Source organism: Salmo salar, chromosome 10 (assembly GCF_965601325.2).
Source record: "Salmo salar chromosome 10, fSalSal1, whole genome shotgun sequence".
NCBI lineage: Eukaryota > Metazoa > Chordata > Actinopteri > Salmoniformes > Salmonidae > Salmo > Salmo salar.
The window spans coordinates 57,230,090-57,255,976 of NC_138300.1; the positions used below are offsets into that span (position 1 = coordinate 57,230,090).

At 64.6% G+C, this 25,887-nt stretch overlaps 1 protein-coding gene across 1 annotated transcript; it reads left to right on the forward strand.

The window, feature by feature from the left end:
* The first annotated feature begins 24,605 nt into the window (after positions 1–24,605).
* LOC145858590 (espin-like protein) lies at positions 24,606–25,665 on the forward strand. Its single transcript, XM_082957100.1, has 2 exons — positions 24,606–24,754; positions 24,846–25,665. Exons 1-2 carry the CDS (start codon positions 24,650–24,652, stop codon positions 25,332–25,334), a joined length of 594 nt encoding a protein of 197 aa, XP_082813226.1. The 5' UTR covers positions 24,606–24,649; the 3' UTR covers positions 25,335–25,665.
* Positions 25,666–25,887: the final 222 nt, after the last annotated feature.

Here is a 25,887-nt window from a genome sequence, read left to right on the forward strand (position 1 = left end):
TGCCTCCTCTCCTCCCTCCAACCCTGCCTGCCACCTCTCCTCCCTCCACCCTCCCTGCCTCCTCTCCTCCCTCCATCCCTCCCTGCCTCCTCTCCTCCCTCCACCCCTCCTTGCCTCCTCTCCTCCCTCCACCCCTCCCTGCCTCCTCTCCTCCCTCCATCCCTCCCTGCCTCCTTTCCTCCCTCCAACCCTCCCTACCTCCTCTCCTCCCTCCAACCCTCCTTGCCCCCTTCTCCTCCATCCCTCCCTCCCTCCCTCACTCCCTCCTCTCCTCCCTCCATCCCTCTTTGCCTCCATTCCTCCCTGCCTCCACTCCTCCCTCCATCCCTCCCTTCCTCCTCCCCTCCCTCCAACCCTCCCTGCCTCCTCTCCTCTCTCCAACCCTCCCTGCCTCCTCTCCTCCCTCCAACCCTCCCTGCCTCCTCTCCTCCCTCCACCCCTACCTGCCTCCTTTCCTCCCTCCAACCCTCCCTGCCTCCTCTCCTCCCTCCAACCCTCCCTGCCTCCTCTCCTCCCTCCATCCCTCCCTCCCTGCCTCCTCTCCTCCCTCCACCCCTCCCTGCCTCCTCTCCTCCTTCCATCCCTCCCTGCCTCCTTTCCTCCCTCCAACCCTCCCTACCTCCTCTCCTCCCTCCAACCCTCCTTGCCCCCTTCTCCTCCATCCCTCCCTCCCTCCCTCCCTCACTCCCTCCTCTCCTCCCTCCATCCCTCTTTGCCTCCATTCCTCCCTGCCTCCACTCCTCCCTCCATCCCTCCCTTCCTCCTCCCCTCCCTCCAACCCTCCCTGCCTCCTCTCCTCTCTCCAACCCTCCCTGCCTCCTCTCCTCCCTCCAACCCTCCCTGCCTCCTCTCCTCCCTCCACCCCTCCCTGCCTCCTTTCCTCCCTCCAACCCTCCCTGCCTCCTCTCCTCCCTCCAACCCTCCCCTGCCTCCTCTCCTCCCTCCATCCCTCCCTCCCTCCCTCCTCTCCTCCCTCCAACCCTCCCTGCCTCCTCTCCTCCCTTCAAACCCCCCTGCCTCCTCTCCTCCCTCCTCCCTCCATGCCTCCTCTCCTCCCTCCAACCCTCCCTGCCTCCTCTCCTCTCTCCAACCCTCCCTGCCTCCTCGCCTCCCTCCATCCCTCCCTGCCTCCTCTCCTCCCTACAACCCTCCCTGCCTCCTGTCCTCTCTCCAACCCTCCCTGCCTCCTCTCCTCCCTCCATCCCTCCCTGCCTCCTTTCCTCCGTCCATCCCTCCCTTCCTCCTTTCCTCCCTCCATCCCTCCCTGCCTCCTCTCCTCCCTCCATCCCTCCCTGCCTCCTCTCCTCCCTCCAACCCTCCCTCCATCCCTTCCTACCTCCTCTCCTCCCTCCAACCCTCCCTGCCTCCTCTCCTCCCTCCAACCCTCCCTGCCTCCTCTCCACCCTCCAACCCTTCCTGCCTCCTCTCCTCCATCCAACCCTCCCTGTGTCCTCTCCTCCCTCCATCCCTCCCTGCCTCCTCTCCTCCCTCCAACCCTCCCTGACTCCTCTCCTCCCTCCCTGCCTCCTCTCCTCCCTCCATCCCTCCCTGCCTCCTCTCCTCCCTCCATCCCTCCCTGCCTCCTCTCCTCCCTCCAACCCTCCCTGCCTCCTCTCCTCCCTCCAACCCTCCCTGCCTCCTCTCCTCCCTCCCTCCATCCCTCCCTACCTCCTCTCCTCCCTCCATCACTCCCTATATCCTCCCTCCCTCCCTCCCTCCATGCCTCCTCTCCTCCCTCCATCCCTCCCTGCTTCCTCTCTTCCCTCCATCCCTCCCTGCCTCCTCTCCTCCATCCCTCCCTGCCTCCTCTCCTCCCTCCACCCCTCCCTGCCTCCTCTCCTCCCTCCATCACTCCCTATCTCCTCCATCACTCCCTCCCTGCCTCCTCTCCTCCCTCCATCCCTCCCTGCTTCCTCTCCTCCCTCCAACCCTCCCTGCCTCCTCTCCTCCCTCCATCCCTCCCTGCCTCCTTTCCTCCCTACAACCCTCCCTGCCTCCTCTTCTCCCTCCAACCCTCCCTGCCACCTCTCCTCCCTCCCTCCCTCCCTCCCTCCCTCCCTCCCTCCCTCCCTCCCTCCCTGCCTCCTCTCATCCCTCCAACCCTCCCTCCATCCCTCCCTATCTCCTCTCCTCCCTCCAACCCTCCCTCCATCCCTCCCTACCTCCTCTCCTCCTTCCAACCCTCCCTGCCTCCTCTCCTCCCTCCAAACATGCGTGCCACCTCTCCTCCCTCCACCCTCCCTGCCTCCTCTCCTCCTCCATCCCTCCCTACCTCCTCTCCTCCTTCCAACCCTCCATGCCTCCTCTCCTCCCTCCAACCCTGCCTGCCACCTCTCCTCCCTCCACCCTCCCTGCCTCCTCTCCTCCCTCCAACCTTCCCTGCCTCCTTTCCTCCCTCCATCCCTCCCTGCCTCCTCTCCTCCCTCCATCCCACCCTGCCTCCTCTCCACCCTCCAACCCTCCCTCCATCCCGTCCTACCTCCTCTCCTCCCTCCAACCCTCCCTGCCTCCTCTCCTCCCTCCAACCCTCCCTGCCCCCTCTCCTCCCTCCAACCCTCCCTGTGTCCTCTCCTCCCTCCATTCCTCCCTGCCTCCTCTCCTCCTTCCAACCCTCCCTGCCTCCTCTCCTCCATCCAACCCTCCCTGCCTCCTCTCCTCCCTCCAACCCTCCCTGTGTCCTCTCCTCCCTCCATCCCTCCCTGCCTCCTCTCCTCCCTCCAACCCTCCCTCCATCCCTCCCTACCTCCTCTCCTCCCTCCAACCCTCCCTGCCTTCTCTCCTCCCTCCCAACCCTCCCTGCCTCCTCTCCTCCCTCCCTGCCTCCTCTCGTCCCTCCATCCCTCCCGGCCTCCTCTCCTCCATCCCTCCCTTACTCCTCTCCTCCCTCCATCACTCCCTATCTCCTCCTTCCATCCCTCCCTCCCTGCCTCCTCTCCTCCCTCCATCCCTCCCTGCTTCCTCTCCTCCCTCCATCCCTCCCTGCCTCCTCTCCTCCTTCCAACCCTCCCTGCCTCCTCTCCTCCCTCCAACCCTGCCTGCCACCTCTCCTCCCTCCACCCTCCACCCTCCCTGCCTCCTCTCCTCCCTCCATCCCTCCCTGCCTCCTCTCCTCCATCCCTCCCTGCCTCCTCTCCTCCCTCCACCCCTCCCTGCCTCCTCACCTCCCTCCATGCCTCCTCTCCTCCCTCATCCCTCCCTGCCTCCTTTCCTCCCTCCAACCCTCCCTGCCTCCTCTCCTCCCTACAACCCTCCCTGCCTCCTGTCCTCTCTCCAACCTTCCCTGCCTCGTCTCCTCCCTCCAGGGAGGGATGGAGGGAGGAGGGAGGCAGGGAGGGTGGAGGGAGGAGAGGTGGCAGGCAGGTTTGGAGGGAGGAGAGAAGGGAGGTAGGGTTGGAGGGAGGAGAGGAGGCAGGAGGGATGGAGGGAGGAGAGGAGGCAGGAGGGATGGAGGGAGGAGAGGAGGCAGGAGGGATGGAGGGAGGAAAGGAGGCAGGAGGATGGAGGGAGGAGGAGGAGGCAGGGAGGGATGGAGGGAGGAGAGGAGGCTGGGAGCGATGGAGTGAGGAGAGGAGGCAGGGAGGGAGGGATGGAGGGAGGGATGAGGGAGGAAAGGAGGCAGGGGGGATGGAGGGAGGAGAGGAGGAAGGGAGGGATGGAGGGAGGAGAAGAGGCAGGGATGGTTGGAGGGAGGAGAGGAGGCAAGAGGGATGGAGGGAGGAGAGAAGGCAGGGAGGGACGGAGGAGGAGAGGAGGCAGGGAGGGATGGAGAGGAGAGGAGGCAGGGAGGGTTGAGAGAGGAGAGGAGGCAGGGAGGGTTGGAGGGAGGAGAAGAGGCAGGGAGGATGGAGGGAGGAGAGGAGGCAAGAGGATGGAGGGAGGAGAGGAGGCAGGAGGGTTGGAGAGAGGAGAGGAGGCAGGGAGGGTTGGAGGGAGGAGAGGAGGAAGGGAGGGATGGAGGGAGGAGTGGAGGCAGGGAGGGAGGGGTTGGAGGAGGAGATAGGGAGTGATGGAGGGAGGAGGAGGCAGGGAGGGGTGGAGGGAGGAGAGGAGGCAGGGAGGATGGAGGAGAGGAGGCAGGAGGGATGGAGGAAGGAGAGGAAGCAGGGAGGATGGAGGGAGGAGAGGAAGCAAGGAGGGAATTGAAGGAGGAGAGGAGGCAGGGAGGGAGGGATGGAGGGAGGAGATGGGGAGTGAAGGAGGGAGGAGAGGAGGCAGGAGGGCGGGAGGAGAGAGGAGGCAGGGAGGGATGGAGGAGGAGAGGAGTGCAGGGAGGGTTGGAGGAGGAGAAGAGGCAGGGAGGGTTGGAAGGAGGAGAGGAGGTAGTGAGGATGGAGGGAGGAGAGGAGGCAGGGAGGGTGGAGGGAGGAGAGGTGGCAGGCAGGTTTGGAGGGAGGAGACGAGGCTGGGAAGGATGGAGTGAGGAGAGGAGGCAGGGAGGGAGGAGGATAGGGAGGAAAGGAGGCAGGGGGGATGGATGGAGGAGAGGAGGCAGGGAGGATGGAGGGAGGAGAGGAGCAGGGAGGGATGGAGGGAGGAGAGGAGAGGAGGCAGGAGGGAGGAGAGGAGGCAGGGAGGGTTGGAGGGAGGAGAGAAGGGCAGGAGGGATGAAGGAGGAGAGGAGGGACGGAGGATGGAGGGAGGGTTGGAGGGAGAGAGAGGAGGCAGGGAGGGATGGAGGAGGAGAGGAACAGGGAGGGTTGAGGACGAGAGGAGGCAGGGAGGTTTGGAAGGAGGAGAGGAGGTAGGAGAGGATGGAGGGAGGGTTGGAGGAGGAGAGGAGGTAGGAAAGGATGGAGGAGGGTTGGAGGGATGAGAGGAGGCAGGGAGGGATGGAGGGAGGAGAGGAGGCAGGAGGGTTGAGGAGGAGAGGAGGCAGGGAGGGATGGAGGGAGGAGAGGAGGCAGGGAGGGATGGAGGAGGAGACGAGGCTGGGGAGGGATGGAGGAGGAGAGGAGGCAGGGAGGGAGGATGGAGGGAGGGATGAGGGAGGAAAGGAGGCAGGGGGATGGAGGAGGAGAGGAGGCAGAGAGGGTTGGAAGGAGGAGAGGAGATAGGGAGGGATGGAGGGAGGGTTGGAGGGAGGAGAGGAGGTAGGGTGGGATGGAGGGAGGGTTGGAGGGATGAGAGGAGGCAGGGAGGGATGGAGGGAGGAGAGGAGGCAGGGAGGGATGGAGGGAGGAAAGGAGGCAGGGAGGGATGGAGGGAGGAGAGGAGAGGAGGCGGGGAGGGATGGAGGGAGGAGACGAGGCTGGGAGGGATGGAGTGAGGAGAGGAGGCAGGGAGGGATGGAGGGAGGAGAGGAGGCAGGGAGGGTTGGAGAGAGGAGAGGAGGCAGGGAGGGTTGGAGGGAGGAGAAGAGGCAGGGAGGGATGGAGGGAGGAGAGGAGGCAAAGAGGGATGGAGGGAGGAGAGGAGGCAGGGAGGGTTGGAGAGAGGAGAGGAGGCAGGGAGGGTTGGAGGGAGGAGAGGAGGAAGGGAGGGATGGAGGGAGGAGTGGAGGCAGGGAGGGAGGGGTTGGAGGGAGGAGATAGGGAGTGATGGAGGGAGGAGAGGAGGCAGGGAGGTGTGGAGGGAGGAGAGGAGGCAGGGAGGGATGGAGGAGAGGAGGCAGGGAGGGATGGAGGGAGGAGAGGAAGCTGGGAGGGATGGAGGGAGGAGAGGAAGCAAGGAGGGAATTGAAGGAGGAGAGGAGGCAGGGAGGGAGGGATGGAGGGAGGAGATGGGGAGTGAAGGAGGGAGGAGAGGAGGCAGGGAGGGCGGGAGGGAGGAGAGGAGGCAGGGAGGGATGGAGGGAGGAGAGGAGGCAGGGAGGGTTGGAGGGAGGAGAAGAGGCAGGGAGGGTTGGAAGGAGGAGAGGAGGTAGGGAGGGATGGAGGGAGGAGAGGAGGCAGGGAGGGTGGAGGGAGGAGAGGTGGCAGGCAGGTTTGGAGGGAGGAGACGAGGCTGGGAAGGATGGAGTGAGGAGAGGAGGCAGGGAGGGAGGGAGGGATGAGGGAGGAAAGGAGGCAGGGGGGATGGAGGGAGGAGAGGAGGCAGGGAGGGATGGAGGGAGGAGAGGAGGTAGGGAGGGATGGAGGGAGGAGAGGAGAGGAGGCAGGGAGGGAGGAGAGGAGGCAGGGAGGGTTGGAGGGAGGAGAGAAGTTAGGGAGGGATGAAGGGAGGAGAGGAGGTACGGAGGGATGGAGGGAGGGTTGGAGGGAGGAGAGGAGGCAGGGAGGGATGGAGGGAGGAGAGGACACAGGGAGGGTTGGAGGGACGAGAGGAGGCAGGGAGGTTTGGAAGGAGGAGAGGAGGTAGGTAGGGATGGAGGGAGGGTTGGAGGAGGAGAGAGGTAGGAGGGATGGAGGAGGGTTGGAGGGATGAGAGGAGGCAGGAGGATGGAGGGAGGAGAGGAGGCAGGAGGGTTGGAGGAGGAGAGGAGGCAGGGAGGGATGGAGGAGGAGAGGAGGCAGGAGGAGGATGGAGGAGGAGACGAGGCTGGGAGGGATGGAGTGAGGGAGAGGAGGCAGGGAGGGAGGATGGAGGGAGGATGAGGGAGGAAAGGAGGCAGGAGGGATGGAGGGAGGAGAGGAGGCAGAGAGGGTTGGAAGGAGGAGAGGAGATAGGGAGGATGGAGGGAGGGATGGAGGGAGGAGGAGGTAGGGAGGGATGGAGGGAGGGTTGGAGGGATGAGAGGAGGCAGGGAGGGATGGAGGGAGGAGAGGAGGGCAGGGAGGGATGGAGGGAGGAAAGGAGGCAGGGAGGGATGGAGGGAGGAGAGGAGAGGAGGCGGGGAGGATGGAGGGAGGAGACGAGGCTGGGAGAGGGATGGAGTGAGGAGAGGAGGCAGGGAGGGAGGGATAGAGGGAGGGATGAGGGAGGAAAGGAGGCAGGGGGGATGGAGGGAGGAGAGGAGGCAGGGAGGGTTGGAGGAGGAGAGGAGGCAGGGAGGGATGGAGGGAGGAGAGGAGGCAGGGAGGAAGGAGAGAGGACAGGAGGCAGGGAGAGGATGGAGGGAGGAGAGGAGGCAGGGAGGGATGGAGGGAGGAGAGGAGGCAGGGAGGGTTGGAGAGAGGAGAGGAGGCAGGGAGGGTTGGAGGGAGGAGAGGAGGGTAGGAGGGTTGGAGGGAGGAGAGAGAGCCAGGAGGGTGGAGGGAGGAGAGGTGGCAGGCAGGGTTGGAGGGAGGAGAGGAGGCAGGAGGGTTGGAAGGAGGAGAGGCGGTAGGGAGGATGGAGGGAGGAGAGGAGGCAGGAGGGTGGAGGGAGGAGAGGTGGAAGGCAGGTTTGGAGGGAGGAGAGGAGGCAGGGATGGTTGGAAGGAGGAGAGGTTGGGAGGGATGGAGGGAGGGTTGGAGGGAGGAGAGGAGGCAGGGAGGGTGGAGGGAGGAGAGGTGGAAGGCAGGTTTGGAGGGAGGAGAGGAGGCAGGGAGGGATGGAGGGAGGAAAGGAGGCAGGGAGGGATGGAGGGAGGATAGGAGGTAGGGAGGGATGGAGGGAGGGTTGGAGGGATGAGAGGAGGCAGGGAGGGATGGAGGGAGGAGAGGAGGCAGGGAGGGATGGAGGGAGGAAAGGAGGCAGGGAGGGATGGAGGAGCGGAAGCAGGGAGGGATGGAGGGAGGAAAGGAGGCAGGGAGGGATGGAGGGAGGAGAGGAGGCAGGGAGGGATGGAGGGAGGAGACGAGGCAGGGAAGGATGGAGGGAGGAGAGGAGGCAGGGAGGGATGGAGGGATGAGAGAAGGCAGGGAGGGTTGGAGAGAGGACAGGACGCAGGGAGGGTTGTAGGGAGGAGAGGAGTAAGGGAGGGATGGAGGAGAGGAGGCAGGGAGGGATGGAGGGACGAGAGGAGGCAGGGAGGGGAGGAGAGGAAGGCAGGGAGGGTTGGAGGGAGGAGAGGAGGCAGGGAGGGATGGAGGGAGGAGCGGAAGCAGGGAGGGATGGAGGGAGGAGAGGAGGCAGGGAGGGATGGAGGGAGGAGAGGAGGCAGGGAGGGATGGAGGGAGGAGAGGAGGCAGGGAGGGTGGAGGGAGGAGAGGTGGCAGGCAGGGTTGGAGGGAGGAGAGGTGGCAGGCAGGGTTGGAGGGAGGAGAGGAGGCAGGGAGGGTTGGAAGGAGGAGAGGAGGCAGGGAGGGATGGAGGGAGGAGAGGAAGCAGGGAGGGATGGAGGGAGGAGAGGAGGCAGGGAGGGAGGGATGGAAGGAGGAGATAGGGAGTGATGGAGGGAGGAGAGGAGTAAGGGAGGGATGGAGGAGAGGAGGCAGGGAGGGATGGAGGGACGAGAGGAGGCAGGGAGGGAGGAGAGGAGGCAGGGAGGGTTGGAGGGAGGAGAGAAGGCAGGGAGGGTTGGAGGGAGGAGAGGAGGTAGGGAGGGATGGAGGGAGGGTTGGAGGGAGGAGAGGAGGCAGGGAGGGATGGAGGGAGGAGAGGACACAGGGAGGGTTGGAGGGAGGAGAGGAGGCAGGGAGGGTTGGAGGGAGGAGAGGAGGCAGGGAGGGTTGGAAGGAGGAGAGGAGGTAGGGAGGGATGGAGGGAGGGTTGGAGGAGGAGGAGAGGAGGCAGGGAGGGATGGAGGGAGGAAAGGAGGCAGGGAGGGATGGTGTGAGGAGAGGAGGCAGGGAGGGATGGAGGGAGGAGACGAGGCTGGGAGGGATGGAGTGAGGAGAGGAGGCAGGTAGGGAGGGATAGAGGGAGTGATGAGGGAGGAAAGGAGGCAGGGGGGATGGAGGGAGGAGAGGAGGCAGGGAGGGTTGGAGGGAGGAGAGGAGGCAGGGAGGGATGGAGGGAGGAGAGGAGGCAGGGAGGGATGGAGAGAGGACAGGAGGCAGGGAGGGATGGAGGGAGGAGAGGAGGCAGGGAGGGATGGAGGGAGGAGAGGAGGCAGGGAGGGTTGGAGAGAGGAGAGGAGGCAGGGAGGGTTGGAAGGAGGAGAGGAGGTAGGGAGGGATGGAGGGAGGGTTGGAGGGAGGAGAGGAGGCAGGGAGGGATGGAGGGAGGAAAGGAGGCAGGGAGGGATGGTGTGAGGAGAGGAGGCAGGGAGGGATGGAGGGAGAAGACGAGGCTGGGAGGGATGGAGTGAGGAGAGGAGGCAGGTAGGGAGGGATAGAGGGAGTGATGAGGGAGGAAAGGAGGCAGGGGGGATGGAGGGAGGAGAGGAGGCAGGGAGGGTTGGAGGGAGGAGAGGAGGCAGGGAGGGTTGGAGAGAGGAGAGTAGGCAGGGAGAGTTGGAGGGAGGAGAGGAGGTAGGGAGGGTTGGAGGGAGGAGAGGAGCCAGGGAGGGTGGAGGGAGGAGAGGTGGCAGGCAGGGTTGGAGGGAGGAGAGGAGGCAGGGAGGGTTGGAGGGAGGAGAGGCGGTAGGGAGGGATGGAGGGAGGAGAGGAGGCAGGGAGGGTGGAGGGAGGAGAGGTGGAAGGCAGGTTTGGAGGGAGGAGAGGAGGAGAGGAGGCAGGGATGGTTGGAAGGAGGAGAGGAGGTTGGGAGGGATGGAGGGAGGGTTGGAGGGAGGAGAGGAGGTAGGGAGGGATGGAGGGAGGGTTGGAGGGATGAGAGGAGGCAGGGAGGGATGGAGGGAGGAGAGGAGGCAGGGAGGGATGGAGGGAGGAAAGGAGGCAGGGAGGGATGGAGGGAGGATAGGAGGTAGGGAGGGATGGAGGGAGGGTTGGAGGGATGAGAGGAGGCAGGGAGGGATGGAGGGAGGAGAGGAGGCAGGTTGGGATGGAGGGAGGAAAGGAGGCAGGGAAGGATGGAGGGAGGAGAGGAGGCAGGGAGGGATGGAGGGAGGAGACGAGGCAGGGAAGGATGGAGGGAGGAGAGGAGGCAGGGAGGGATGGAGGGAGGAGAGAAGGCAGGGAGGGTTGGAGAGAGGACAGGAGGCAGGGAGGGTTGTAGGGAGGAGAGGAGGCAGGGAGGGTTGGAGGGAGGAAAGGAGGCATGGAGGGATGATGGAGGAGATTAGGCATGGAGGTAGGTGAGGATGCAGGGAGGGGTGGAGGGAGGAGAGGAGGCAGGGAGGGATGGAGGAGAGGAGGCAGGGAGGGATGGAGGGAGGAGAGGAGGCAGGGAGGGTGGAGGGAGGAGAGGTGGCAGGCAGGGTTGGAGGGAGGAGAGGTGGCAGGCAGGGTTGGAGGGAGGAGAGGAGGCAGGGAGGGTTGGAAGGAGGAGAGGAGGCAGGGAGGGATGGAGGGAGGAGAGGAAGCAGGGAGGGATGGAGGGAGGAGAGGAGGCAGGGAGGGAGGGATGGAAGGAGGAGATAGGGAGTGATGGAGGGAGGAGAGGAGTAAGGGAGGGATGGAGGAGAGGAGGCTGGGAGGGATGGAGGGACGAGAGGAGGCAGGGAGGGAGGAGAGGAGGCAGGGAGGGTTGGAGGGAGGAGAGAAGGCAGGGAGGGTTGGAGGGAGGAGAGGAGGTAGGGAGGGATGGAGGGAGGGTTGGAGGGAGGAGAGGAGGCAGGGAGGGATGGAGGGAGGAGAGGACACAGGGAGGGTTGGAGGGAGGAGAGGAGGCAGTGAGGGTTGGATGGAGGAGAGGAGGCAGGGAGGGTTGGAAGGAGGAGAGGAGGCAGGGAGGAATGGAGGGAGGAGAGGACACAGGGAGGGTTGGAGGGAGGAGAGGGGGCAGGGAGGGTTGGAGGGAGGAGAGGAGGCAGGGAAGGTTGGAGGGAGGAGAGGAGGTAGGAAGGGATGGAGGGAGGAGAGGAGGCAGGGAGGGAGTGATGGAGGAGATAGGGAGTGATGGAGGGAGGAGAGGTGGCACGCATGTTTGGAGGGAGGAGAGGAGGCAGGGAGGGTTGGAAGGAGGAGAGGAGGTAGGGAGGGATGGAGGGAGGGTTGGAGGGAGGAGAGGAGATAGGGAGGGATGGAGGGAGGGTTGGAGGGATGAGAGGAGGCAGGGAGGGAGGGAGGGAGGGAGGGAGGGAGGAGAGGTGGCAGGGAGGGTTGGAGGGAGAAGAGGAGGCAGGGAGTGTTGTAGGGAGGAAAGGAGGCAGGGAGGGATGGAGGGAGGAGAGGAGGCAGGGAGGGTTGGAGGGAGGAGAGGAAGCAGGGAGGGATGGAGGGAGGAGAGGAGGCAGGGAGGGAGTGATGGAGGAGATAGGGAGTGATGGAGGGAGGAGAGGAGGCAGGGAGGGGTGGAGGGAGGAGAGGAGGCAGGGAGGGATGGAGGAGAGGAGGCAGGGAGGGATGGAGGGAAGAGAGGAAGCAGGGAGGGATGGAGGGAGGAGAGGAGGCATGGAGGGAGGGAGGGAGGGAGGATATAGGGAGTGATGGAGGGAGGAGAGGAGGTAGGGAGGGATGGAGGGAGGGAGGAGAGGAGGCAGGGAGGGTTGGAGGGAGGAGAGGAGGCAGGGAGGGTTGGAGGGAGGAGAGGAGGCAGGGAGGGATGGAGGGAGGAGAGGAGGCAGGGAGGGATGGAGGGAGGAGAGGAGGCAGGGAGGGAGGAGAGGAGTCAGGGAGGGTTGGAGGGAGAAGAGGAGGCAGGGAGGGATGGAGGGAGGAGAGGACACAGGGAGGGTTGGATGGAGGAGAGGAGGCAGGAAGGGTTGGAGGGTGGAGAGGAGGCAGGGAGGGTTGGAGGGAGGAGAGGAGGCAGGGAGGGTTGGAGGGAGGAGAGGAGGTAGGAAGGGATGGAGGGAGGGTTGGAGGGAGGAGAGGAGGCAGGGAGGGATGGAGGGAGGAGAGGAGGCAGGGAGGGATGGAGGGAGGAAAGGAGGAAGGGAGGGATGGACGGAGGAAAGGAGGCAGGGAGGGATGGAGGGAGGAGAGGAGGCAGGGAGGGTTGGAGAGAGGACAGGAGGCAGGGAGGGTTGTAGGGAGGAGAGGAGGCAGGGAGGGATGGAGGGAGGCGAGGAGGCAGGGAGGGTTGGAGAGAGGAGAGGAGGCAGGGAGGGTTGGAGGGAGGAGAGGAGGCATGGAGGGAGGAGGGAGGAGAGGAGGCAGGGGGTTTGAAGGGAGGAGAGGAGGCAGGGAGGGTTGGAGGGAGGAGAGGAGGGAGGGAGGGAGGGATGGAGGGAGGAGAGGAGGCAGGGAGGGTTGGAGGGAGGAGAGGAGGCAGGGAGGGTTGGAGGGAGGAAAGGAGGCAGGGAGGGGTGGAGGGAGGAGAGGAGGCAGGGAGTGTTGGAGGGAGGAGAGGAGGCAGGGAGGGTTGGAGGGAGGGGAGGAGGAAGGGAGGGATGGAGGGAGGAGTGGAGGCAGGGAGGAATGGAGGCAAAGAGGGATGGAGGGAGGAGAGGAGGGAGTGAGGGAGGGAGGGAGGGATGGAGGAGAAGGGGGCAAGGAGGGTTGGAGGGAGGAGAGGAGGTAGGGAGGGTTGGAGGGAGGAAAGGAGGCAGGGAGGGATGGAGGGAGGAGAGGAGGCAGGGAGGGGTGGAGGGAGGAGAGGAGGCAAGGAGGGGTGGAGGGAGGAGAGGAGGCAGGGAGGGAGGGATGGAGGGAGGAGAGGAGGCAGGGAGGGTTGGAGGGAGGAGAGGAGGCAGGGAGGGTTGGAGGGAGGAAAGGAGGCAGGTAGGGGTGGAGGGAGGAGAGGAGGCAGGGAGGGTTGGAGGGAGGAGAGGAGGCAGGGAGGGTTGGAGAGAGGAGAGGAGGCAGGCAGGGTTGGAGGGAGGGGAGGAGGAAGGGAGGGATGGAGGGAGGAGTGGAGGCAGGGAGGAATGGAGGCAAAGAGGGATGGAGGGAGGAGAGGAGGGAGTGAGGGAGGGAGGGAGGGATGGAGGAGAAGGGGGCAAGGAGGGTTGGAGGGAGGAGAGGAGGTAGGGAGGGTTGGAGGGAGGAAAGGAGGCAGGGAGGGATGGAGGGAGGAGAGGAGGCAGGGAGGGGTGGAGGGAGGAGAGGAGGCAAGGAGGGGTGGAGGGAGGAGAGGAGGCACGGAGGGATGGAGGGAGGAGAGGAGGCAGGGAGGGTGGAGGAAGGAGAGGTGGCAGGCAGGGTTGGAGGGAGGAGAGGAGGCAGGGAGGGTTGGAAGGAGGAGAGGAGGTAGGGAGGGATGGAGGGAGGAGAGGAGGCAGGGAGGGTGGAGGGAGGAGAGGTGGCACGCATGTTTGGAGGGAGGAGAGTAGGCAGGGAGGGTTGGAAGGAGGAGAGGAGGTAGGGAGGGATGGAGGGAGGGTTGGAGGGAGGAGTTTAGGCAGGGAGGGATGGAGGGAGGAAAGGACACAGGGAGGGTTGGATGGAGGAGAGGAGGCAGGAAGGGTTGGAGGGTGGAGAGGAGGCAGGGAGGGTTGGAGGGAGTTGAGGAGGCAGGGAGGGTTGGAGGGAGGAGAGGAGGTAGGAAGGGATGGAGGGAGGGTTGGAGGGAGGGATGGAGGGAGGAGAGGAGGCAGGGAGGGATGGAGGGAGGAAAGGAGGAAGGGAGGGATGGACGGAGGAAAGGAGGCAGGGAGGGATGGAGGGAGGAGAGGAGGCAGGGAGGGTTGGAGGGAGGAGAGGAGGCAGGGAGGGATGGAGGGAGGAGAGGAGGCAGGGAGGGAGGAGAGGAGGCAGGGAGGGTTGGAGGGAGGAGAGCAGGCAGGGAGGGTTGGAGGTAGGAGAGGAGGCAGGGAGGGTTGGAAGGAGGAGAGGAGGTAGGGAGGGATGGAGGGAGGAGAGGAAGCAGGGTTGGATGGAGGGAGGAGAGGAGGGAGGAGAGGAGGCAGGGAGGGATGGAGGGAGGAAAGGAGGCAGGGAGGGATGGAGGGAGGAGAGGAGGCAGGGAGGGTGGAGGGAGGAGAGGTGGCAGGCAGGGTTGGAGGGAGGAGAGGAGACAGGGAGGTTTGGAAGGAGGAGAGGAGGCAGGGAGGGATGGAGGGAGGAGAGGAAGCAGGGAGGGATGGAGGGAGGATAGGAGGCAGGGAGGGAGGGATGGAAGGAAGAGATAGGGAGTGATGGAGGGAGGAGAGGAGTAAGGGAGGGATGGAGGAGAGGAGGCAGGGAGGGATGGAGGGACGAGAGGAGGCAGGGAGGGAGGAGAGGAGGCAGGGAGGGTTGGAGGGAGGAGAGCAGGCAGGGAGGGTTGGAGGGAGGAGAGGAGGCAGGGAGGGATGGAGGGAGGAGAGGAGGCAGGGAGGGATGGAGGGAGGAGAGGAGGCAGGGAGGGTGGAGGGAGGAGAGGTGGCAGGCAGGGTTGGAGGGAGGAGAGGAGGCAGGGAGGGTTGGAAGGAGGAGAGGAGGTAGGGAGGGATGGAGGGAGGAGAGGAGGCAGGGAGGGTGGAGGGAGGAGAGGTGGCATGCAGGTTTGGAGGGAGGAGAGGAGGTAGGGAGGGATGGAGGGAGGGTTGGAGGGAGGAGAGGAGGTAGGGAGGGATGGAGGGAGGGTTGGAGGGATGAGAGGAGGCAGGGAGGGATGGAGGGATGGAGGGAGGGAGGGAGGGAGGGAGGAGAGGAGGCAGGGAGGGTTGGAGGGAGAAGAGGAGGCAGGGAGGGTTGGAGGGAGGAACGGAGGCAGGGAGGGATGGAGGGAGGAGAGGAGGCAGGGAGGGTTGGAGGGAGGAGAGGAGGCAGGGAGGGGTGGAGGGAGGAGAGGAGGCAGGGAGGGATGGAGGAGAGGAGGCAGGGAGAGATGGAGGGAGGAGAGGAAGCAGGGAGGGATGGAGGGAGGAGACGAGGCAGGGAGGGAGGGATGGAAGGAGGAGATAGGGAGTGATGGAGGGAGGAGAGGAGTAAGGGAGGGGTGGAGGGAGCAGAGGAGGCAGGGAGGGTTGGAGGGAGGAGAGGAGATAGGGATGGATGGAGGGAGGAGTGGGGGCAGGGAGGAATGGAGGGAGGAGAGGAGGCAAAGAGGGATGGAGGGAGGAGAGGAGGGAGTGAGGGAGGGAGGGATGGAGGGAGGAGAGGAGGCAGGGAGGGTTGGAGGGAGGAGAGGAGGCAGGGAGGGTTGGAGGGAGGAAAGGAGGCAGGGAGGGAGGGAGGAGATAGGGAGTGATGGAGGGAGGAGAGGAGTAAGGGAGGGATGTAGGGAGGAGAGGAGGCAGGGAGGGATGGAGGGAGGAGAGGAGGCAGGGAGGGTTGGAGGGAGGAGAGGAGGGTGGAGGGAGGAGAGGAGGCAGGGAGGGATGGAGGGAGGAGAGGAGGCAGGGAGGGGTGGAGGGAGGAGAGGAGGCAGGGAGGGATGGAGGGAGTAAAGGAGGCAGGGAGGGATGGAGGGAGGAGAGGAGGGTTGGAGGGAGGAGAGGAGGCAGGGAGGGTGGAGGGAGGAGAGGAGGCAGGGAGGGATGGAGGGAGGAGTGGGGGCAGGGAGGAATGGAGGGAGGAGAGGAGGCAAAGAGGGATGGAGGGAGGGGAGGAGGAAGGGAGGGATGGAGGGAGGAGTGGAGGCAGGGAGGAATGGAGGCAAAGAGGGATGGAGGGAGGAGAGGAGGGAGTGAGGGAGGGAGGGAGGGATGGAGGAGAAGGGGGCAAGGAGGGTTGGAGGGAGGAGAGGAGGTAGGGAGGGTTGGAGGGAGGAAAGGAGGCAGGGAGGGATGGAGGGAGGAGAGGAGGCAGGGAGGGGTGGAGGGAGGAGAGGAGGCAGGGAGGGATGGAGGGAGGAGAGGAGGCAGGGAGGGTGGAGGGAGGAGAGGTGGCAGGGAGGGTGGAGGGAGGAGAGGAGGTAGGGAGGGATGGAGGGAGGAGAGGAGGCAGGGAGGGTTGGAAGGAGGAGAGGAGGTAGGGAGGGATGGAGGGAGGAGAGGAGGCAGGGAGGGTGGAGGGAGGAGAGGTGGCACGCATGTTTGGAGGGAGGAGAGTAGGCAGGGAGGGTTGGAAGGAGGAGAGGAGGTAGGGAGGGATGGAGGGAGGGTTGGAGGGAGGAGTTTAGGCAGGGAGGGATGGAGGGAGGAAAGGACACAGGGAGGGTTGGATGGAGGAGAGGAGGCAGGAAGGGTTGGAGGGTGGAGAGGAGGCAGGGAGGGTTGGAGGGAGTTGAGGAGGCAGGGAGGGTTGGAGGGAGGAGAGGAGGTAGGAAGGGATGGAGGGAGGGTTGGAGGGAGGAGAGGAGGCAGGGAGGGATGGAGGGAGGAGAGGAGGCAGGGAGGGATGGAGGGAGGAAAGGAGGAAGGGAGGGATGGACGGAGGAAAGGAGGCAGGGAGGGATGGAGGGAGGAGAGGAGGCAGGGAGGGTTGGAGGGAGGAGAGGAGGCAGGGAGGGATGGAGGGAGGAGAGGAGGCAGGGAGGGAGGAGAGGAGGCAGGGAGGGTTGGAGGGAGGAGAGCAGGCAGGGAGGGTTGGAGGTAGGAGAGGAGGCAGGGAGGGTTGGAAGGAGGAGAGGAGGTAGGGAGGGATGGAGGGAGGAGAGGAAGCAGGGTTGGATGGAGGGAGGAGAGGAGGGAGGAGAGGAGGCAGGGAGGGATGGAGGGAGGAAAGGAGGCAGGGAGGGATGGAGGGAGGAGAGGAGGCAGGGAGGGTGGACGGAGGAGAGGTGGCAGGCAGGGTTGGAGGGAGGAGAGGAGGCAGGGAGGTTTGGAAGGAGGAGAGGAGGCAGGGAGGGATGGAGGGAGGAGAGGAAGCAGGGAGGGATGGAGGGAGGATAGGAGGCAGGGAGGGAGGGATGGAAGGAAGAGATAGGGAGTGATGGAGGGATGAGAGGAGTAAGGGAGGGATGGAGGAGAGGAGGCAGGGAGGGATGGAGGGACGAGAGGAGGCAGGGAGGGAGGAGAGGAGGCAGGGAGGGTTGGAGGGAGGAGAGCAGGCAGGGAGGGTTGGAGGGAGGAGAGGAGGCAGGGAGGGATGGAGGGAGGAGAGGAGGCAGGGAGGGATGGAGGGAGGAGAGGAGGCAGGGAGGGTGGAGGGAGGAGAGGTGGCAGGCAGGGTTGGAGGGAGGAGAGGAGGCAGGGAGGGTTGGAAGGAGGAGAGGAGGTAGGGAGGGATGGAGGGAGGAGAGGAGGCAGGGAGGGTGGAGGGAGGAGAGGTGGCATGCAGGTTTGGAGGGAGGAGAGGAGGTAGGGAGGGATGGAGGGAGGGTTGGAGGGAGGAGAGGAGGTAGGGAGGGATGGAGGGAGGGTTGGAGGGATGAGAGGAGGCAGGGAGGGATGGAGGGATGGAGGGAGGGAGGGAGGGAGGGAGGCAGGGAGGGAGGGAGGGAGGGAGGAGAGGAGGCAGGGAGGATTGGAGGGAGAAGAGGAGGCAGGGAGGGTTGGAGGGAGGAACGGAGGCAGGGAGGGATGGAGGGAGGAGAGGAGGCAGGGAGGGTTGGAGGGAGGAGAGGAGGCAGGGAGGGGTGGAGGGAGGAGAGGAGGCAGGGAGGGATGGAGGAGAGGAGGCAGGGAGAGATGGAGGGAGGAGAGGAAGCAGGGAGGGATGGAGGTAGGAGACGAGGCAGGGAGGGAGGGATGGAAGGAGGAGATAGGGAGTGATGGAGGGAGGAGAGGAGTAAGGGAGGGGTGGAGGGAGCAGAGGAGGCAGGGAGGGTTGGAGGGAGGAGAGGAGGAAGGGATGGATGGATGGAGGGAGGAGTGGGGGCAGGGAGGAATGGAGGGAGGAGAGGAGGCAAAGAGGGATGGAGGGAGGAGAGGAGGGAGTGAGGGAGGGAGGGATGGAGGGAGGAGAGGAGGCAGGGAGGGTTGGAGGGAGGAGAGGAGGCAGGGAGGGTTGGAGGGAGGAAAGGAGGCAGGGAGGGAGGGAGGAGATAGGGAGTGATGGAGGGAGGAGAGGAGTAAGGGAGGGATGTAGGGAGGAGAGGAGGCAGGGAGGGATGGAGGGAGGAGAGGAGGCAGGGAGGGTTGGAGGGAGGAGAGGAGGGTGGAGGGAGGAGAGGAGGCAGGGAGGGATGGAGGGAGGAGAGGAGGCAGGGAGGGGTGGAGGGAGGAGAGGAGGCAGGGAGGGATGGAGGGAGTAAAGGAGGCAGGGAGGGATGGAGGGAGGAGAGGAGGGTTGGAGGGAGGAGAGGAGGCAGGGAGGGTGGAGGGAGGAGAGGAGGCAGGGAGGGATGGAGGGAGGAGTGGGGGCAGGGAGGAATGGAGGGAGGAGAGGAGGCAAAGAGGGATGGAGGGAGGAGAGGAGGGAGTGAGGGAGGGAGGGATGGAGGGAGGAGAGGAGGCAGGGAGGGTTGGAGGGAGGAGAGGAGGCAGGGAGGGTTGGAGGGAGGAAAGGAGGCAGGGAGGGGTGGAGGGAGGAGAGGAGGCAGGGAGGGGTGGAGGGAGGAGAGGAGGCAGGGAGGGGTGGAGGGAGGAGAGGAGGCAGGGAGGGATGGAGGAGAGGTGGCGGGGAGGGATGGAGGGAGGAGAGGAAGCAGGGAGGGATGGAGGGAGGAGAGGAAGCAGGGAGGATGGAGGGAGGAGAGGAGGCAGGGAGGGAGGGATGGAATGAGGAGAGGAGGCAGGGAGGGATGGAGGGTGGAGAGGAGGCAGGGAGGGTTGGAGGGAGGAGAGGAGGAAGGGAGGGTGGAGGGAGGAGAGGAGGCAGGGAGGGATGGAGGGTGGAGAGGAGGCAGGGAGGGGTGGAGGGAAGGAGGCAGGGAGGGATGGAGTGAGTAAAGGAGGCAGGGAGGGATGGAGGGATGATAGTAGGCAGGGAGGGATGGAGGGAGGGAGGAGAGGAGGCAGGGAGGGAGGGAGGGTGGAGAGGAGGCAGGGAGGGTTGGAGGGAAGGAGGCAGGGAGGGATGGAGTGAGTACAGGAGGCAGGAAGGGATGGAGGGAGGAGAGTAGGCAGGGAGGGATGGAGGGAGGGAGGGAGGGAGGGAGGGAGGGTGGAGAGGAGGCAGGGAGGGTTGGAGGGAGGAGAGGGGGCAGGGAGGGATGGAGGGAGGGAGGGAGGAGAGGGGGCAGGGAGGGATGGAGGGAGGAGAGGAGGGAGTGAGGGAGGGAGGGATGGAGGGAGGAGAGGAGGCAGGGAGGGTTGGAGGGAGGAGAGGAGGCAGGGAGGGTTGGAGGGAGGAAAGGAGGCAGGGAGGGAGGGAGGAGATAGGGAGTGATGGAGGGAGGAGAGGAGTAAGGGAGGGATGTAGGGAGGAGAGGAGGCAGGGAGGGATGGAGGGAGGAGAGGAGGCAGGGAGGGTTGGAGGGAGGAGAGGAGGGTGGAGGGAGGAGAGGAGGCAGGGAGGGATGGAGGGAGGAGAGGAGGCAGGGAGGGGTGGAGGGAGGAGAGGAGGCAGGGAGGGATGGAGGGAGTAAAGGAGGCAGGGAGGGATGGAGGGAGGAGAGGAGGGTTGGAGGGAGGAGAGGAGGCAGGGAGGGTGGAGGGAGGAGAGGAGGCAGGGAGGGATGGAGGGAGGAGTGGGGGCAGGGAGGAATGGAGGGAGGAGAGGAGGCAAAGAGGGATGGAGGGAGGAGAGGAGGGAGTGAGGGAGGGAGGGATGGAGGGAGGAGAGGAGGCAGGGAGGGTTGGAGGGAGGAGAGGAGGCAGGGAGGGTTGGAGGGAGGAAAGGAGGCAGGGAGGGGTGGAGGGAGGAGAGGAGGCAGGGAGGGGTGGAGGGAGGAGAGGAGGCAGGGAGGGGTGGAGGGAGGAGAGGAGGCAGGGAGGGATGGAGGAGAGGTGGCGGGGAGGGATGGAGGGAGGAGAGGAAGCAGGGAGGGATGGAGGGAGGAGAGGAAGCAGGGAGGGATGGAGGGAGGAGAGGAGGCAGGGAGGGAGGGATGGAGGGAGGAGAGGAGGCAGGGAGGGATGGAGGGTGGAGAGGAGGCAGGGAGGGTTGGAGGGAGGAGAGGAGGCAGGGAGGGTGGAGGGAGGAGAGGAGGCAGGGAGGGATGGAGGGTGGAGAGGAGGCAGGGAGGGGTGGAGGGAAGGAGGCAGGGAGGGATGGAGTGAGTAAAGGAGGCAGGGAGGGATGGAGGGATGATAGTAGGCAGGGAGGGATGGAGGGAGGGAGGAGAGGAGGCAGGGAGGGAGGGAGGGTGGAGAGGAGGCAGGGAGGGTTGGAGGGAAGGAGGCAGGGAGGGATGGAGTGAGTAAAGGAGGCAGGGAGGGATGGAGGGAGGAGAGTAGGCAGGGAGGGATGGAGGGAGGGAGGGAGGGAGGGTGGAGAGGAGGCAGGGAGGGTTGGAGGGAGGAGAGGGGGCAGGGAGGGATGGAGGGAGGGAGGGAGGAGAGGGGGCAGGGAGGGATGGAGGGAGGGAGGGAGGAGAGGAGGCAGGGAGGGTTGGAGGGAGGAGAGGGGGCAGGGAGGAGATTAGGCAGGGAGGGATGGAGGGAGGGGGGGAGGAAGGGGGGGAAGAAGGAGGGGTTTGGGTCTCAGAGGAGAAAAGGAGGCAGGGAGGGATGGAGAGGAGGCAGGGAGGGATGGAGGGAGGAGAGGACACAGGGAGGGTTGGAGGGAGGAGAGGAGGTAGGGAGGGATGGAGGGAGGAGAGGAGGCAGGGAGGGTTTTAGGGAGGAGAGGAGGCAGGGAGGGATGGAGGGAGGAGAGGAGGCCGGGAGGGATGGAGGGAGGAGTGGAGGCAGGGAGGGTTGGAGGGAGGAGAGGAGGCAGGGAGGGTTGGAGGGAGGAGAGGAGGCAGGGAGGGATGGAGGGAGGAGAGGAGGCAGGGAGGGATGGAGGGAGGAACGGAGGCAGGGAGGGATGGAGGGAGGAGAGGAGGCAGGGAGGGTTGGAGGGAGGAGAGGAGGCAGGGAGGGGTGGAGGGAGGAGAGGAGGCAGGGAGGGATGGAGGAGAGGAGGCAGGGAGAGATGGAGGGAGGAGAGGAAGCAGGGAGGGATGGAGGGAGGAGACGAGGCAGGGAGGGAGGGATGGAAGGAGGAGATAGGGAGTGATGGAGGGAGGAGAGGAGTAAGGGAGGGGTGGAGGGAGCAGAGGAGGCAGGGAGGGTTGGAGGGAGGAGAGGAGGAAGGGATGGATGGATGGAGGGAGGAGTGGGGGCAGGGAGGAATGGAGGGAGGAGAGGAGGCAAAGAGGGATGGAGGGAGGAGAGGAGGGAGTGAGGGAGGGAGGGATGGAGGGAGGAGAGGAGGCAGGGAGGGTTGGAGGGAGGAGAGGAGGCAGGGAGGGTTGGAGGGAGGAAAGGAGGCAGGGAGGGAGGGAGGAGATAGGGAGTGATGGAGGGAGGAGAGGAGTAAGGGAGGGATGTAGGGAGGAGAGGAGGCAGGGAGGGATGGAGGGAGGAGAGGAGGCAGGGAGGGTTGGAGGGAGGAGAGGAGGGTGGAGGGAGGAGAGGAGGCAGGGAGGGATGGAGGGAGGAGAGGAGGCAGGGAGGGGTGGAGGGAGGAGAGGAGGCAGGGAGGGATGGAGGGAGTAAAGGAGGCAGGGAGGGATGGAGGGAGGAGAGGAGGGTTGGAGGGAGGAGAGGAGGCAGGGAGGGTGGAGGGAGGAGAGGAGGCAGGGAGGGATGGAGGGAGGAGTGGGGGCAGGGAGGAATGGAGGGAGGAGAGGAGGCAAAGAGGGATGGAGGGAGGAGAGGAGGGAGTGAGGGAGGGAGGGATGGAGGGAGGAGAGGAGGCAGGGAGGGTTGGAGGGAGGAGAGGAGGCAGGGAGGGTTGGAGGGAGGAAAGGAGGCAGGGAGGGGTGGAGGGAGGAGAGGAGGCAGGGAGGGGTGGAGGGAGGAGAGGAGGCAGGGAGGGGTGGAGGGAGGAGAGGAGGCAGGGAGGGATGGAGGAGAGGTGGCGGGGAGGGATGGAGGGAGGAGAGGAAGCAGGGAGGGATGGAGGGAGGAGAGGAAGCAGGGAGGATGGAGGGAGGAGAGGAGGCAGGGAGGGAGGGATGGAGGGAGGAGAGGAGGCAGGGAGGGATGGAGGGTGGAGAGGAGGCAGGGAGGGTTGGAGGGAGGAGAGGAGGAAGGGAGGGTGGAGGGAGGAGAGGAGGCAGGGAGGGATGGAGGGTGGAGAGGAGGCAGGGAGGGGTGGAGGGAAGGAGGCAGGGAGGGATGGAGTGAGTAAAGGAGGCAGGGAGGGATGGAGGGATGATAGTAGGCAGGGAGGGATGGAGGGAGGGAGGAGAGGAGGCAGGGAGGGAGGGAGGGTGGAGAGGAGGCAGGGAGGGTTGGAGGGAAGGAGGCAGGGAGGGATGGAGTGAGTAAAGGAGGCAGGAAGGGATGGAGGGAGGAGAGTAGGCAGGGAGGGATGGAGGAGGGAGGGAGGGAGGGAGGGAGGGTGGAGAGGAGGCAGGGAGGGTTGGAGGGAGGAGAGGGGGCAGGGAGGGATGGAGGGAGGGAGGGAGGAGAGGGGGCAGGGAGGGATGGAGGGAGGAGAGGAGGGAGTGAGGGAGGGAGGGATGGAGGGAGGAGAGGAGGCAGGGAGGGTTGGAGGGAGGAGAGGAGGCAGGGAGGGTTGGAGGGAGGAAAGGAGGCAGGGAGGGAGGGAGGAGATAGGGAGTGATGGAGGGAGGAGAGGAGTAAGGGAGGGATGTAGGGAGGAGAGGAGGCAGGGAGGGATGGAGGGAGGAGAGGAGGCAGGGAGGGTTGGAGGGAGGAGAGGAGGGTGGAGGGAGGAGAGGAGGCAGGGAGGGATGGAGGGAGGAGAGGAGGCAGGGAGGGGTGGAGGGAGGAGAGGAGGCAGGGAGGGATGGAGGGAGTAAAGGAGGCAGGGAGGGATGGAGGGAGGAGAGGAGGGTTGGAGGGAGGAGAGGAGGCAGGGAGGGTGGAGGGAGGAGAGGAGGCAGGGAGGGATGGAGGGAGGAGTGGGGGCAGGGAGGAATGGAGGGAGGAGAGGAGGCAAAGAGGGATGGAGGGAGGAGAGGAGGGAGTGAGGGAGGGAGGGATGGAGGGAGGAGAGGAGGCAGGGAGGGTTGGAGGGAGGAGAGGAGGCAGGGAGGGTTGGAGGGAGGAAAGGAGGCAGGGAGGGGTGGAGGGAGGAGAGGAGGCAGGGAGGGGTGGAGGGAGGAGAGGAGGCAGGGAGGGGTGGAGGGAGGAGAGGAGGCAGGGAGGGATGGAGGAGAGGTGGCGGGGAGGGATGGAGGGAGGAGAGGAAGCAGGGAGGGATGGAGGGAGGAGAGGAAGCAGGGAGGGATGGAGGGAGGAGAGGAGGCAGGGAGGGAGGGATGGAGGGAGGAGAGGAGGCAGGGAGGGATGGAGGGTGGAGAGGAGGCAGGGAGGGTTGGAGGGAGGAGAGGAGGCAGGGAGGGTGGAGGGAGGAGAGGAGGCAGGGAGGGATGGAGGGTGGAGAGGAGGCAGGGAGGGGTGGAGGGAAGGAGGCAGGGAGGGATGGAGTGAGTAAAGGAGGCAGGGAGGGATGGAGGGATGATAGTAGGCAGGGAGGGATGGAGGGAGGGAGGAGAGGAGGCAGGGAGGGAGGGAGGGTGGAGAGGAGGCAGGGAGGGTTGGAGGGAAGGAGGCAGGGAGGGATGGAGTGAGTAAAGGAGGCAGGGAGGGATGGAGGGAGGAGAGTAGGCAGGGAGGGATGGAGGGAGGGAGGGAGGGAGGGTGGAGAGGAGGCAGGGAGGGTTGGAGGGAGGAGAGGGGGCAGGGAGGGATGGAGGGAGGGAGGGAGGAGAGGGGGCAGGGAGGGATGGAGGGAGGGAGGGAGGAGAGGAGGCAGGGAGGGTTGGAGGGAGGAGAGGGGGCAGGGAGGAGATTAGGCAGGGAGGGATGGAGGGAGGGGGGGAGGAAGGGGGGGAAGAAGGAGGGGTTTGGGTCTCAGAGGAGAAAAGGAGGCAGGGAGGGATGGAGAGGAGGCAGGGAGGGATGGAGGGAGGAGAGGACACAGGGAGGGTTGGAGGGAGGAGAGGAGGTAGGGAGGGATGGAGGGAGGAGAGGAGGCAGGGAGGGTTTTAGGGAGGAGAGGAGGCAGGGAGGGTTGGAGGGAGGAGGGGAGGCAGGGAGGGATGGAGGGAGGAGAGGAGGCAGGGAGGGAGGAGAGGAGGCAGGGAGGGTTGGAGGGAGGAGAGCAGGCAGGGAGGGTTGGAGGTAGGAGAGGAGGCAGGGAGGGTTGGAGGGAAGGAGGCAGGGAGGGATGGAGTGAGTAAAGGAGGCAGGGAGGGATGGAGGGAGGAGAGTAGCCAGGGAGGGATGGAGGGAGGGAGGAGAGGAGGCAGGGAGGGAGGGAGGGTGGAGAGGAGGCAGGGAGGGTTGGAGGGAGGAGAGGGGGCAGGGAGGGATGGAGGGAGGGAGGGAGGAGAGGGGGCAGGGAGGGATGGAGGGAGGGAGTTAGGAGAGGAGGCAGGGAGGGTTGGAGGGAGGAGAGGGGGCAGGGAGGAGATTAGGCAGGGAGGGATGGAGGGAGGGGGGGGAAGAAGGGGGGGAAGAAGGAGGGGTTTGGGTCTCAGAGGAGAAAAGGAGGCAGGGAGGGATGGAGAGGAGGCAGGGAGGGATGGAGGGAGGAGAGGACACAGGGAGGGTTGGAGGGAGGAGAGGAGGTAGGGAGGGATGGAGGGAGGAGAGGAGGCCGGGAGGGATGGAGGGAGGAGTGGAGGCAGGGAGGGTTGGAGGGAGGAGAGGAGGCAGGGAGGGTTGGAGGGAGGAGAGGAGGCAGGGAGGGATGGAGGGAGGAGAGGAGGCAGGGAGGGATGGAGGGAGGAGAGGAGGCAGGGAGGGAGGAGAGGAGGCAGGGAGGGTTGGAGGGAGGAGAGCAGGCAGGGAGGGTTGGAGGTAGGAGAGGAGGCAGGGAGGGTTGGAGGGAGGGAGGAGAGGAGGCAGGGAGTGATGGAGGGAGGGAGGGAGGGATGTAGTGAGTAAAGGAGGCAGGGAGGGATGGAGGGAGGAGAGTAGGCAGGGAGGGATGGAGGGAGGGAGGAGAGGAGGCAGGGAGGGAGGGAGGGAGGGTGGAGAGGAGGCAGGGAGGGTTGGAGGGAGGAGAGGGGGCAGGGAGGGATGGAGGGATCTCAGATGCCTCTGGGACATTTCTTCAAACAGAGGAGTGTCATCAACAAGATGATTGGTGATTGGAGGAGCATGATCTCCAGCGTTCCATCTCGACAGATCCGCCGTCTCCACCGGCAGCAGGCACCATACTCCCCTGAACAGTTCCTCCCCAAGGTCATTCTGCACTTTATACACACACACAGACACTTTCTACACACACACAAACTGATTGTGATTCTGAATCTCATTCTAATTCCTCCACAAGGTGGACGGGGCGATGGTGGACTATGACAGCCTGACCCTTGACCTCTTTATGCTGGGGTACTTCCACATCCTGGAACTCGAACTCCCCGCGGACGAGAGGAAGATGAGACACCTGCTGTGCTTTGAGGTGTTTGATCACGTTGGTCGTTTCACCTGGGAGAGCATCCGGGAGTTCCACAAGGCCGTCATGATGGACATCGAGGCTGGGAACCGTGAGTGGAAGGACGGCTTCGAGGACATTAAGGTCAAGTTCTTTGGGAACGTGTCAACGACTCAGTCTGAACTGCCAGAGGTAGAGAAACAACAGTTCCTACCAGAGGTCAGGCCTGTGCCCAAAGTCATCCTCCAAACCCCGACACCAGATGAAGGGGCTCTGATTAAACAAGGAACAGACATTTCCAGTTTCAGCAATGATGAGATTTGCAAATACATAGACAGGAGTTTCACTTTCTGGAAAGACAAGGAGGCAGAGATTTTTGATTTTGAGTAGTAGTTGTTTTCACGGTACCTTCTTTTTAAAAATATTTTTTAAATAATTGGTAGTCTTCTGAAATCAAGTTATAGTTATGTAGTCTGCTGATATCAAGTTATAGTAATGTAGTCTGCTGATATGAAGTTATAGTAAGGGATGGCTGTACTGTAAGCGCATTTTATTCTGAGTGTGAATACCTTTGTGTTCTTTGTGAATAGTTGTAACAGCTCTTATTATTTAAAGAGAAAGCAATAAGTAGGCCTACAGTAAACTTTCCAATCTTAGAAACAGGTAGTCAGATGTATAGTACAAGCTATAACATTATTACAATAAAGAAGCATAAAGGACATGCTAGTGTCCATGTGATTTCCTCTGAGAAGAGCCCCAGTACCGTCTGTACACCTACTGATAACATGGTTTTCCTTCGTCACTCACCACTCTGCCACATATCAGTATCAATACTATTAGCATGATGTCACCTTGTACCATGATGTTACATAGTGTAAAAAGAAAACTTTGATATTCTGACAATGATGCCCTTTATGTACTTCACCAAAGTCAGACGAACTTG

Excerpts from the sequence above, each read along its gene's own strand:
- LOC145858590 (XM_082957100.1), top strand. The coding sequence starts at position 24,650 with ATGATTGGTGATTGGAGGAGCATGATCTCCAGCGTTCCATCTCGACAG. Across the intron at positions 24,755-24,845 it reads CTGAACAGTTCCTCCCCAAG|GTGGACGGGGCGATGGTGGA; the intron begins GTCATTCTGCAC and ends TTCCTCCACAAG.